Here is a 12905-nt window from a genome sequence, read left to right as displayed (position 1 = left end):
AAGACATATATGGTAACCTTTAGCAATGGGCCACTACTCTGTAAGTGTAGTGGTATTGTTTCTGAGATACTGTTTGTCATTCCTTTTTTTTTTTTTTTTTTTTGTAAAAGCCTAATATTGTATGAATAATTTAAACCACATGGATTTTTTTGTAACATTAAATAATTGAAACAATAAAATAGCATCATTTACAGTGCACAAGTTGCCCAAGGTTGTGTTTGAAAACTAGCAGTGTTTAGCACAAAACTGTCCTAGTCTAGATAATTTAATACCCATACTCATATTCTGCCATGATTTTACAAACATACTTGTAAGTGTCGTTGGTGTCTTAAGGATTTAAGAAACTAAATATATAGTGTATGAGTACTTCAGAGAAATTAAATGTTGCTTTTAATCTTGGAATCTCTAATCAGCAGAGAAATAAATCTGTGAATAAGCTTAAAAGGTGAGCTACTCCACTAACATCACCCTCAGTTTAAATTATACAGTAGCTGTGGCAGCTTTTTTAAAAAAACAAAGCAGTTACTCATTCAGTATCACTTGTCATCTGCAGTTTACCCCATTCGTCAACACGGGATTAGTGATCACTTGACGCTGTGTCCGTACTAAATTCCTCATGCATGGAGCCATCTAGTAATAGTACTATTTTAGAGCTGCCTCAATACTAGCATGCTTTACAAGTCTGATTTGCTTGTTGGCATAGACTGGCTTGATCTGGGCATTCACTAGACCATGGACTTCGTTAATCTGTGCTATCAGGCTAGTAGCAAATCTTCAACATAAGCAGAAATTACTCTTGCATAAGAATCTTGCACCATTAAAGGAAGATGTTCTGTAGCTTACGTTTATTCTGTTTGATGTCATGTTAGGCCTCCAGAAGATGATTCTTCTAGTGATGAAGCATCGCAGGAGTTGAAGGAATCCCTGAAAATAGAATCTGCCCCAGCAGAGCATCCAAGCCATGGGAACATTACGTCGTATAAGAAGTCACTTAGGCTGTCTTCAGACCAAATAGTAAGTGGCATGCCTTTCCTGTACATAGGGTGCTTCATAATTCCACTCCGATTCTAAAAGTTGGACTTTTTATACTTTTTAGAAATGACGTATAAATACATTTCACGAATTCAAAAAAGTGATCTTCAGGTTACTTTTCTAGCAGTAGAAAAAAGGAAACCTAAAATTTTAAAAAGGAATTAAAAGTATTTTCCAGTGCTACTGAGGGCAGCTTCAGGGAATTTTTGATTTTACTTTTTTCTGTTTGTTTTGTTTAGGAATCCCTGTTTGGATAAAAAAAATAATTTCTCACAAAGTTCTGTAATTAAACTTCTATATGAAGGTGCTGCCAAAAGAGTGACATTGTTGACTTCTGTAGTTTGGATATCCTGGCATCTTAACAGTCTAATAGTATACATTTAAGTTGGTATGCAGTTTATTCACTGCAGTCTACCTTAAGTTAGATCTACAGATGTCTAAGTATGTGGTCTTCATCAGGGAAGAATTTTGAGGAAAGCATCCACAAAGTAGAAGATACTGTTGCATACTATAGCAAAGTGGGAGTTACATTTGATGATACTGCACTGTAAAGTAGCAGAGACTCAAATATCTTTTGTTAACTCTGCAGTCAGTGCTGCTGTGAGCATATACAGGAGCTATGGACAAATACATGTACTCAAGACAACCAAACAGACTTTACCAGCAAAACTGTGCTGGTGTTAAACCATGGTTCACTCTTTGATGAGTTAATCAAAATAAGATGAGGTAGAATATACCAGCCATTCTCTGTAGCTCATTTACGATTCTAAAATTTTTATAGTGAAGGCAACTTATATTTTCAATTATTTTCATTTATTCTAAAGGCAAAGTTGAAACTCAGAGATGGCCCTAATGATGTTGTATTTAGTATTACAACCCAGTATCAAGGGACTTGTCGTTGTGCGGGTACAATATATCTCTGGAACTGGAATGATAAAATCATCATATCAGACATTGATGGAACAATAACCAAGTAAGTATCATTGGCTTTTTAAAAATTTCTTTTGATATTTTTATCTTGCTTATCCTATCCTTTTCAAAATAAGATAAACTTGATTTAAGAAGACTATTAAGGGATGTTCATTAGCAGTCATGAAAAACACTGGATGCTTTGATTTTTATTTGTACTTGAATTTACAACAAACTAGAAGAGGTCTTTTAAAAGAACAATGTTTACCATATGACTTGCCCTTTCAGTGAGACTTCTCCAGATTTAGCAGCCAAAGGTTAACTTGGAAGCTGACTTGTGCTGTGTGACCCCACTAACTGCTCTGTCTGGAGTAGTTACAAATTCTCTTTTGAAATGGTTAGGACCTTCTCCAGAGATACTTCTGTAAATACTCGTTACAAATTGTATATTTGTTAGTGGCTGTCTTTAACAAAACTCTTATACTTAGTATGGGCTAACTCTGATTTTGCTTTTAGGTCTGATGCTTTAGGACACATCCTCCCTCAGTTTGGCAAGGACTGGACTCATCAGGGCATTGCAAAACTGTATCATTCTATAAATGAGTGAGTATGTGAGCTATGAAGCAACTAGGGTTTTCTGGAATTTGGGAGTTAACGGGCAGGTAACTGGATTGTTGTTAGTAATTATGCAATCTGTTACGATTTGTTGGTCTCAATGTTGGGAAGCGAGCTACTTCCATCATTCACAAACAAAACGAAGTGTTTTCCCAGATGTGTACCTTCACAGGAGTGGAAGCCACCACTTTTACTAGTTCCCTTCTCAAATGTTTGATTCTGCGTTTTAGTTCTTACAAAATGTGCGTAATATTGTGAATACACAAGAGAACCATAATATCAATAATTTCTTGGTCATGCATATGTCTGTTTCCACCAGCTCAGGTTGATCATAGAGCCTATTACAAACATGGTGCAGTGTAAGTTCAAGCCTAAAAAGTATCCTTACAATGCATAAATATTTTGTGTTTTAAGAAGTTTGCTACAAAACTCAAGTGAAGGCTCCTTATGGTAGATTTAATGTTCTGAAACAAGCCCAATGAACAACTTGCCACTGCCACAAAGGAAAGGCTGGTGGCCTGGATCAAGCTTTCTGTCACTTGGTTGTGCTTCTGACATAAGCTGATGCAGTTCAGTAAAACAGTAGAAAAGTAATTCAGCAAAACGGCAGTTTCCCCATCCCTTCTCTGGGTTAGTCAACTGACCACGCTTACCTTGTGATCTGCAAGAACCTGCAGAGGCAGCCCCTGTACCTACGAGGGGGCAGGAAGGAGAGGAAAGATGACTTCCTCGTTGCAGCAGTTGGCTTAGTTCAAAAGTGCTGTGAACAGCACCCTTATAACTGTACTGTTCATCTAAGAGGTATATAGCCTTAGAATATTTACATCCAGTAACTTCAGGCAGAACAAACCTACATATTTCCCATCCTTTCAAATTTGGTCCTTCATTTAGCAAACTGTTTTTCAGAAGTATAGTGATGACAGAAATATAATACTTGCTACTGAGGAATACAAGATGATCAACTGTTAAACAATTCATGATCCACTTAAAATAATAAACTTTTAGCTTTGTTTTTAAATTTAGTAGTCTTTCTTCCTAAAAACATTGGGTCTTGGAGTCTTTTGTTGACCTTCACTTTGTTACATAGAGCTAAGTTTCATCTGTTGCCCCTTGCAGTCCATGGGAGAGAACTTGAATGTTGTTCTGTATTCAGTGCATAATAGAAGAGTGGGTTTGCAAGTATTTGCCAAATTGCATCAAATCTTTGAAAAGACACATAAACACTCAAGCCTTTCATGCAGGCAGTAACTGTGTACAAATCTGTATAACAGATGAACATACAGTGTCTGCAGGAACAATTAAGGGGCTTGACGAATGCGGCTTGGTATCCATCCTTCACTCTGCGCTGCAAATTCTGCCAGCAACCTGAAAAAATCCAACAACCAAGACAAGAGATCTGGCATGCAGTATTATGTGCTGCAGATAATTTAAGTCATTGCTATCATCTTACAGGTGGTCTGAAAGAAGCTGGATAAAACCAACAAGGCACTTATTTAAACACAGTCTAATCCATCTAATTGCGTCATTTTAGTATTGCCATCCCTGTTCTTTTTGCAATTCCTGTTTCTCAGTTTTGATTGAATCATGTATTTAAGCTATTATGTGCCTTGCAGATTTTTTACCAGTGGAAAAGTCTTTTCCTATGTGTGTGTGCAACACACTGCAACAATTCAATACCTAAACTTGTGCCTCTGGATGTTGCTGTAACTGTATACTTTCATTTGCAAAGAAAGTCTTCAGCAGAAGTATAAACTAACTTGACAATTATTTTCTAGAAATGGCTACAAGTTTCTGTACTGTTCCGCCCGTGCCATTGGGATGGCAGATATGACCAGAGGATACCTGCACTGGGTGAATGACAAAGGAACAATTCTCCCTAGGGGCCCACTTATGTTGTCCCCCAGCAGTTTGTTTTCTGCCTTTCATAGGTAAGCATGTGGCATTTCATACATCCATTCCCTTCCCATCTCAGAGAAGGCAGCAGATGAAAAAGATTTGGGATGCTGACCATTACAGCTGTGACCAAACGTTCCACTCTGTGCTAGGTTTGCTACTGAGACTTGATGTCCCTCTAGCAATCATTTATAAGCTATTTATTTTGTCTGAATGTCACTTGTAGTATACTTCTGTTTCTGTGGGCATATTAGAAGTGGCTACAAAACCCAAAATATCAGTCACAGAGAAGCTCATTTTCTCTTTTCATCATTCCTCTCTACTCCATGAGTGATTACTATTAAGTTTTGTTTGTATCGGTACAATTTTGTCTTTTCAAGTCTAGCTGCAAGGATTGTAGTGTAGTGCTACTACACAAGTCAGAGGGAAAAGAAAAAGAGCTGGGAAATATAGACAGTCATACTAAATGATCTTGCGATATTGGGAGTACTCCATACATGAATTTTGCTGTGATTCAACTCAGGTCGTCTTTTGAACCAGCCATAGTCTACCTGTTCTTGATGGACAGAGCTAATAGTGAAAAAGTCTTTTGGTTTTGCTTGCTATTTAGTAAAAACAACTGATTCATGTCTAGCGATGGCAGCAACTTCCCTTAAGGTCACTAATAGGCCTTCTGCACTCTTTTGTCAGAGGCAGGAGTTGTAACAAGCTTATGGGTACTTGATTCAGTCTTCTGATTCAAGTGGTCATCTACAATAAAAGCAGTTCACAAACTGCGTTCACAATGAGGAATTTCATCCCATTTACTTAGCCTAGGCACAAGTTATTCACCTATCTTTTTACCATAGATGTTGGAAAACAGCAAGTGTTTTACTGTTTTTATTGTCTCTTGTATCATTATTGGAAAACTACTGACCAATGTCTATATACTACTAATGCTAGCAACAGGAAGCAATGAGAATGTAAATATCAGAAGGGGGAAGGACGACACCCTCTATCAAATAATGATTTAGAATTTAACTGTTGAAATTTTATTTTAGGGAAGTAATAGAAAAGAAGCCTGAAAAGTTCAAAATTGAATGTTTGAATGATATCAAGAATTTGTTTGCTCCCAGTAAACAGCCTTTCTATGCTGCTTTTGGAAACAGGCCCAATGTAAGTAGCCCCTTCCTAATTAAAAGGTTAAAATGCATGAAGTACATGCGAAGCAAAAGAAATAGGCTTTTCTTTTTGTGTCTATTTAAATTTGAATAAGGAAATGGGACACTGGTGCTTTTATGGGAAAATCCACATGCAGATACCTAAATAAAAGCTGCCAGAACTGCTTATATGAGAAAGGTTACAAAGATGTGTTAGTATTGTCAGGATTTTATTAAATATGTGCCACCTCTCTGTATTATTTTTCAGCATTTTTGACAGCTTTATAACCTAAGGGTGTTAATTCAATGCTCCTCAGTCTCGAATCCCTTTTCCTGTCATATGGTTCCTGTATTTTCTCTGCAGATAAATGCTATTGTAATTGAGCTAGAGAGAGAGGGTATTCTAAGAGGAATATTGTCGCAAGGAATAGTATTTGATGGTATAGATTTTTTGCATGTTTGTGGTCCCAGGCTCAGGAACAGGAATTAAGGGGCTGGGAGCGGGGGAATGTTTTGTTATGGTGTGCTTATGTTTTTTGTTTGGTTGGTTTTGTTTGGGGGCTTTTTTCTTAAGGGGCAGTTTTACTGTACCCATTTTGGATCAGCTTTTCTCATTCCTTCAAGGAATTGTTTATGTCACATTCAATAAGGAAATGTTGAAGCATGTGCTTTTGTTCATGCTTTCTGCAGGATGTATATGCGTACATGCAAGTGGGAGTTCCAGACTGCAGAATATTTACTGTGAATCCAAAGGGTGAACTGATCCAAGAACGGACTAAGGGAAACAAATCTTCGTAAGATCATTTTTGTTATTTCAGCTAGAGAAAGTATTTAGGAATGAGATTACAAAATAATTGCAATTGTGACCATGATTCAATCTCCTATTACATACAACACATGAAAATCTTAATTGCCAGAGACTTACAGCTTTGGATACTTAACCAAAACTTTTCAGAAAGAAAAGTAAATTGGTGAAATAAAATTGAAAATAGCTTCTGCAGTAGTGCTGCCTTATGTGACTATACCTTTCTGGTCTAGACTTCTAAAGCTCCTTTTGGCTACAGTTGAACAGTGACTAGACTGTTAAATAATGGTCTTTCTTCTTTTTTAATATAGATATTACAGACTAAGTGAGCTCGTGGAACATGTGTTCCCATTGCTTAACAAAGAACAGAGTTCTGCATTTCCATGCCCAGAATTCAGCTCCTTTTGCTATTGGAGAGAGCCTCTTCCTGACCTGAACATGGACGACCTGATCTGAAACATACGTCTCACCCAGAGTTGGAAATTCGTATTCAGCTGCTCAGCTTCAGTTTAAATGTGAAGAACTTTCTTAACAAAGATGCTAATTTATATACTGGTACCATAAGTCTTACTAAAGAAATCACTTTAACTCTATTGGTTTAAAACAAAGAAAATGCAAAGCTACTGTCTGTTATTTTTTATGTGTGGGGTTGATTGGTTTGTTTGTTTCTTTATTGCTTGTCTTCATATACATGTGCTAAGGCACTTGAGATTGGCCTGTCATTGATGATCCTGGTACCCAAGTGCTTCAGGGCAATTAAATGCTGAGGTAAACTGTGACTTTGCATTTTCATCAATACAGATCTTATTGTAAACATAGATTATTTTTTTTTAATTAGTCTTAATAGTGTATTTTCTAAAATGAAGCCAAAAAGTGTATGGAAACTGCCAAATAGAATGTCAGACCTATTAATTAAAAATATGGTCTAAAGTTCAGGTGGGCAATTAGGCCATTTTTAAAAAGAGCCAGAGCCGAAGACCAGTGTGCTCTTTCTCAGCTAGAATACAGAAAATGTGGAGACTTTACTAGCCTGACAGACTCTGAAGACATAAAATTCCTCTTCAAATGTAAATACGCCTTTTGTTACATGTACTAATCTGCACTTGTACAATTCACACTCTAACTCTATTACTTTTTTTACATAAAATGCTTAAATGTGTTAAATTTCCATCAAGAAGAATCTTGAACATTTCTGTAAGAGTTGGGGAGCTGGCATTTTTATTTCCTTTTTCAACACAGAGATGATGCATATGTGTGTATGCTGTGTAGGCCAGTAAAACGTATGTACAGATTATATTCAGGGAATTGTAATACTAAAAAAACTATGTATTTAATTTTTTAATTGTCTACTGCAGGTCTTTCCAGAATTCTGTATTGCAGGTTTTCGGTATCTGGAAGGAAATGCAGCTCAATAGTGAGATTCCAGGTATGAGAATGGTTAAATGCTGCAGAGCAGAATAATTTTTTTTCCTTTTTATTTTTTTCTTTTTAAGTTTTAGGTTATTCATAAACATTATGCTGGTCATTCCTCAGGTTAAGATCCAAGCTTGTGAACAAATTGCATTCCAAGTCTAGTGTTTATCAGCTGTGAAAGCAGCTAGTGTTTCTCTCTCCAAAAATACTTGAAGGCAAAGGTAGTTCTGCTTTTTTGAGATAGTGACTTTAACCTCCTTCGGACAAATCTGTGGTGAGAATTTATCATTCCACCAGCCCAGAGGGCTTAAGGAATGCAGTCATTTCAACATCAGTCCTGGGCTTTCTGGGCGCATAGTCTTTTCTGTCACTCCTTAAGCAAGTTCCTGGGGCCATGCACTAAAGACCATTCTGGGGCAACATCCAGAATTTCCACCAGGCTCCAGGGCGAGCTCTCCCCCACACAAGGCCCTTCTCCTTACTTGGGCTGAATGTAGCTGAGGAGCTCTGTGTCTCACTAGCTGCAAAAGAGGGTTTTACACCCCCTCTCCAGGAATATTTTCTTTATTGGGCTGAGTGTCTTAACCCACGGTTCAGGTTAACACCAGCTAATGCTACAGAGCTGGTGAACTGCTTGAGGGGAGATAACTTTTACATTACTATATGAACAAAATGACTTTTTCTAGTGTATTCCTGTGTTTATAAGACATTAAACGAAGAGCGGGGGCACGTAAAATCAGCATGGAACCTGTCTTTCGAAGTAGGAGTGTTAGAGTGGGAAAGAAAACACACCTGTCTGTCACGGTGTGCCATGCATGTCACTGAACTGAAAGGCATCCTTGCTCTTGTACAGAGAGAATGATACTTTCTGTGACTGTTTCAGCAGATTCGTGGTCTTGTCAACAATCTACTCAGTATTCCAGTGGATTTCACAGGGTGCAACTCAAAGGATATTTTGCTCATGCTGCTTTTTTTTTTTTTTACTGTCAGAAGCTTACAAACATCATTCCATGTATTTTTATTTTTTGTTCCTTTTCTTTTATTCCATAGCTTTCATTAGAAGCTGAAATTTTCATGATCACCAAGTGCTTTGAATATCAGTGGGATTTGAGCTTTTAAGTCACTTTAAGACTTTAAAATAAATAAGAATCCAACCTGACAAAGTATTTTTAATTACAAGATGAAATATTCTATCTGAAGATTTTATCCTACATGAAGGGAGTGAAGCTGCCTTTCCTGAAACAGTCCTTTGTGGATGTCAAAATTTTCTTTACCATGCTCAACTTATTCTTGGTGGCCTCAGTATTACACAGGTTTTTCTAAAAAAAAAAAAGCACTTCATGCAACTGGGATGAGTTTCCAAATGGGGGAGAGATTGTTGCCAAGGCTTGGCTGTATCTTTCTCAGTTGATTTTTTTATTTATTTATTTTTTTTTAACTTGGTTAATTTTTTTCTTCCATTCCATTGATTTTTTTCAGATTGTCATAAAGATAAGCTGTGGATTTTAAGGTGGTGACTTGAGTAAATGAGCAGTGTGGAAAAATAGTATCAAGTATATCTCCAAATGCATATACTTTAAGCTGGTATGGATGTGGGGGTTGTATGGTTGTAGAGAGCTCCTCATTCTGCTGACCTGTTATTTTGCATTACAGAGATGCCCAAAAAGTTGCTTAGCTTAAAATTTTGCTTTTTTTTGATCTGTAACAGCTACAGTTTTGGTTTATTAATAAAATGTAAAGGTGTTCTTGAGTATTTCTGATATGAGTAGGGCGAGGTTTTTGTTTTGTTTTTCTTTTCTAAACCTGGCTTGTATTTGAAGCTTTTCAGATTGCTTGTTAAACCTGTTTAGGGACAGAATATGGGGGCACTGTACCTGTCACTGCATACCAATGGAATTTGGACTGCTGGGCACTTTAGAAAAGATATCTCATTACTATCAAACCTGTAGGCTTGTGCTGCAATATTAATATGAAGTGGAGTAAATAAGAATTATGCATTGGCCTGTCCTTTGTTACCTTAGTCGAGAGAAGTGGCCTGAAACTAATGTCTGAGAACAAGCTGTGCTGTAGTTATTTAAAATTAGCGCAAGCTAAATCATTCTTTCTGTGAAAGAGGAACTTCTAAGTGTGTGTGTCTGTAGGCGCACGCACACCCCTGTTAAGACTGTGTTGTTGAAGATGCAGATCCTCTTAGCATTGGAACCGTGTCAGAGGTTGAGTCAATGATACTTAGCTGGGAGTACATAAGGAATATTGCAATTCAAAACTTGTCAGTGACTTGGACATTACCCATTTCTAGAATGCTATAAAGATCAGTAATTTCAGTGGTACACATTTCTGGATTTTTATTTTCTGTACCAAGCATGTTTGTACTTCAAAAGGTTGGGCACTCACCCCTAAGAGTACACAATGGCATGTGCGGTCTTGGCTCGTGTATCCTTAGCTTCCTGTCATCGGTATACTCCTTCTAAAACTTATTATTTTTCAACTGGAAAAGTTTTAACACTTGTGTCAACTCTGTTATGGAACTTATGAAGCAAACTCTGAATCTGCTTATGGTGAAGACAAAAAGAGATGAGATTTCATGTTAATATTTCATACAAGTCTTCTAGAAAATGCTGTCGTATGAATGCAAGTTGTTTAAATTACTGTAATGGTAATTCATAATGAAACATCAAAAATACATAAGGAATTTGAGATGCCTTTAAGTGTCACTTTTGCCTGAAGAAGTTTTAGTTTCCAAAGTTAAATTCTGCTGAATAGAATGGAATTGTTGTTTTGGATTTTTTATACAGTGTTAATTACTTCCAGATGAAAGTTAAAATGCTGGTTTATTTTGAGGGTGGGAAAACTCTCTTCAATCATTTGTTTCGTTTTTATGTTGAAGATGTGAAATACTTGATTGTTAAACAACCCAATCACTAATAAGGTAGTGTGTTTAAAATAGTCAAATCTGTGATATACCAATACAGTGGTTTTTGTTAAGACTGGACTATCTTGGGTACAGTAACCCACACTTCAGTGCAATGTTTATGGATGTTCAGAACAATGTTATCACAATAAACAAACTTAAACTAATAGGTTTCTTCAATTTGTACTTGGCGATTCCATTCTTGTATAGCTAATTTAGTAAATGTGGGTTTATTTCAATTGTATTCATATTTTATGTGGAATTCAGGTTGCTGTTCTGAGGACTATGATACCTTTGCTTTCTCTCATACTTGGTTTATTTTTTTCGGAGTATTTATACAACTGCTAAATAACTGCTGTTATCGAACTTCCATTGTGTGCCAGTACCAATATTGGGTTACAACTATAATGAAGAGCAAAAGTGCATTAATAATATAGAAAATCAAGTTACAGATGCATGACTTGGGAATACACAAGCTGCCTTGAAGAAAATCTTGTAATGGTATACTTTGAGCTCTTCCAAATCTGCCCTAATTTGGAGTTTTGTCCTAATTCCACTCAAGTTTACTTTTTAAGGACAAGAGTATTGTCTTTCATGACAGCTGTTAAATTGCTTGAGGCAATTATTGTGAGACCATAATGAAAAAGGGACCTCAAGCTTTCAGTAAAAACTTATTGTTCCTAGACTCTTGCTGGTTTTGGTAAATGCAACTAACTAGCAGCTTACCGTAGAAAATCCAGCCGTTTCAGCCACGTCTAAAAGTGTGACGTATCTGCGCGAGAAGTGTAAACGGTATTGTGTCTTTTGATCCTCCCTTTCTGTTGGGTGTCCCCTGCAATGGTGCTCACATGCTGCACCCTTCTCACAGCTGGGGCGCTTCACTCCTCGCACTGCACTCTTCACTGCCCATCTTTCTTTCACACCCAGGTCTCAGTACTTGTTTGTTGTGCGCAGTGAGTGACTGTGCCAGCACCAACAGCAGGGCAGCGTCTCCTGTGTATACCATATATTCCCATCTGTTGAAAAAAACATTTCTGAGGTGGTGGTGTTCCTCTCATGTCCATTGTACCCTAGTGGACTCCTGATGGAGTAATCTTGTTCTTGGTGGATGGATTTTTTTTTCTGTCTTGCTGCAATGGTCTTAGGTGTGTAGAGAATAGAAACAAAGAATCTTGGTTTCCAAGAGCAAGTGCTTTCCTGTGTGTGTGCAGGGCACCGTTTCTAGAGTTCAGTGCACTGAGGGCCCTGCCGTGCGTGCAGCCCGCACCATCCTGGTTGGGAAGCACGTGTGTGCTCCCGCTTGCAGCTGCCAGCCGAGCTCTGGGACCAGGGGTGAGCCAAGCTGTGAGGCAGCCGGCTGCGCAGAAGGGTGTTCTGGGCAGGGGACAGCTCAGAGCTTCTGGAGGTTTCACTGTGGGGCACAGCAAGGGCTTGTCAGGGTCTCCTGTCTGGCAGGGCAGCCACTGTGGTGCAATGTGTTTTCTAAGCATGATGATACCCTCTGCTTTTTCTCCTCTCCCCTTGCCCAAAACAAATTAATAAAACCACAGTGATGTTTCTGCCCCACACCAGAGATGCCCAAGACCTCTCTAATTGTGCAGGGAGCTGTAGCAACAGCAAGAAAGGCTCCAGCACTACGGGCTGGTGCAGTATTTTTCTTCGTGGCCTGGGCTGCAGCCCCAGGCTGGCAGGTGGTGGGAGCAGCGCGGCTCCATGGGAGAACAGATGTTGAGCTGCACAAAAGTGAGCACTTGTGTTAATGGCTTTCATGTTTAGTACTTGGGACACAACTATCAGTGGGATAATTACAAGCGATGCTAAGCCACCTTCTTGGGAGTGCTACAAGAAGCCTTTTCCTTGTCAGAAAGGATGCCAGATAGATACGGTTTTGACTAAACATTCATCTTTAGTCTGAATTCATCTGAATTCTACTCTAAGGACTGGGTGGCTGCTGTTCTCCCACCAGCACTGAAAGGTGGTGCACCTCATTTTCTTCATAGTTGGTTCTCTTGTTCCAGTCCTTCCCTGCTTTCCCCTTTTCCTTCTCCTTTCTACCTTGCTGCTCTGTAATCTCATGTTCCCCACTTCTGCTACTTCATGTGTACGTGTTCTGGTGAGAATAAGAAACTCAGCCTGATCTGTTCAGCCTAGAACTGGCTTAAAGTGTTGTGGTGAATGGGGCAACATC

The 12905-nt window shown here is 38.3% G+C and overlaps 1 protein-coding gene across 2 annotated transcripts in view; it reads left to right on the top strand.

Moving 5' to 3' along the window:
* Window positions 1-10884, top strand: part of LPIN2 (lipin 2) — a 48466-nt gene extending 37582 nt beyond the window's left edge. For both annotated transcript variants that reach the window (XM_082044206.1, XM_082044205.1), the window contains exons 14-20: window positions 870-1014; window positions 1857-2005; window positions 2458-2544; window positions 4332-4484; window positions 5490-5604; window positions 6279-6382; window positions 6705-10884. In XM_082044206.1, coding sequence (XP_081900332.1) covers window positions 870-1014; window positions 1857-2005; window positions 2458-2544; window positions 4332-4484; window positions 5490-5604; window positions 6279-6382; window positions 6705-6849 — 898 coding nt within the window. In that variant the 3' untranslated portion in view covers window positions 6850-10884. The remainder of the gene's footprint in view (window positions 1-869; window positions 1015-1856; window positions 2006-2457; window positions 2545-4331; window positions 4485-5489; window positions 5605-6278; window positions 6383-6704) is intronic.
* Window positions 10885-12905: the final 2021 nt, after the last annotated feature.

The sequence above is a fragment of the Streptopelia decaocto genome (genome assembly GCF_964273445.1).
Source record: "Streptopelia decaocto genome assembly, chromosome: 2".
Lineage (NCBI taxonomy): Eukaryota > Metazoa > Chordata > Aves > Columbiformes > Columbidae > Streptopelia > Streptopelia decaocto.
This window is presented reverse-complemented; position numbering and strand designations above follow the sequence as displayed.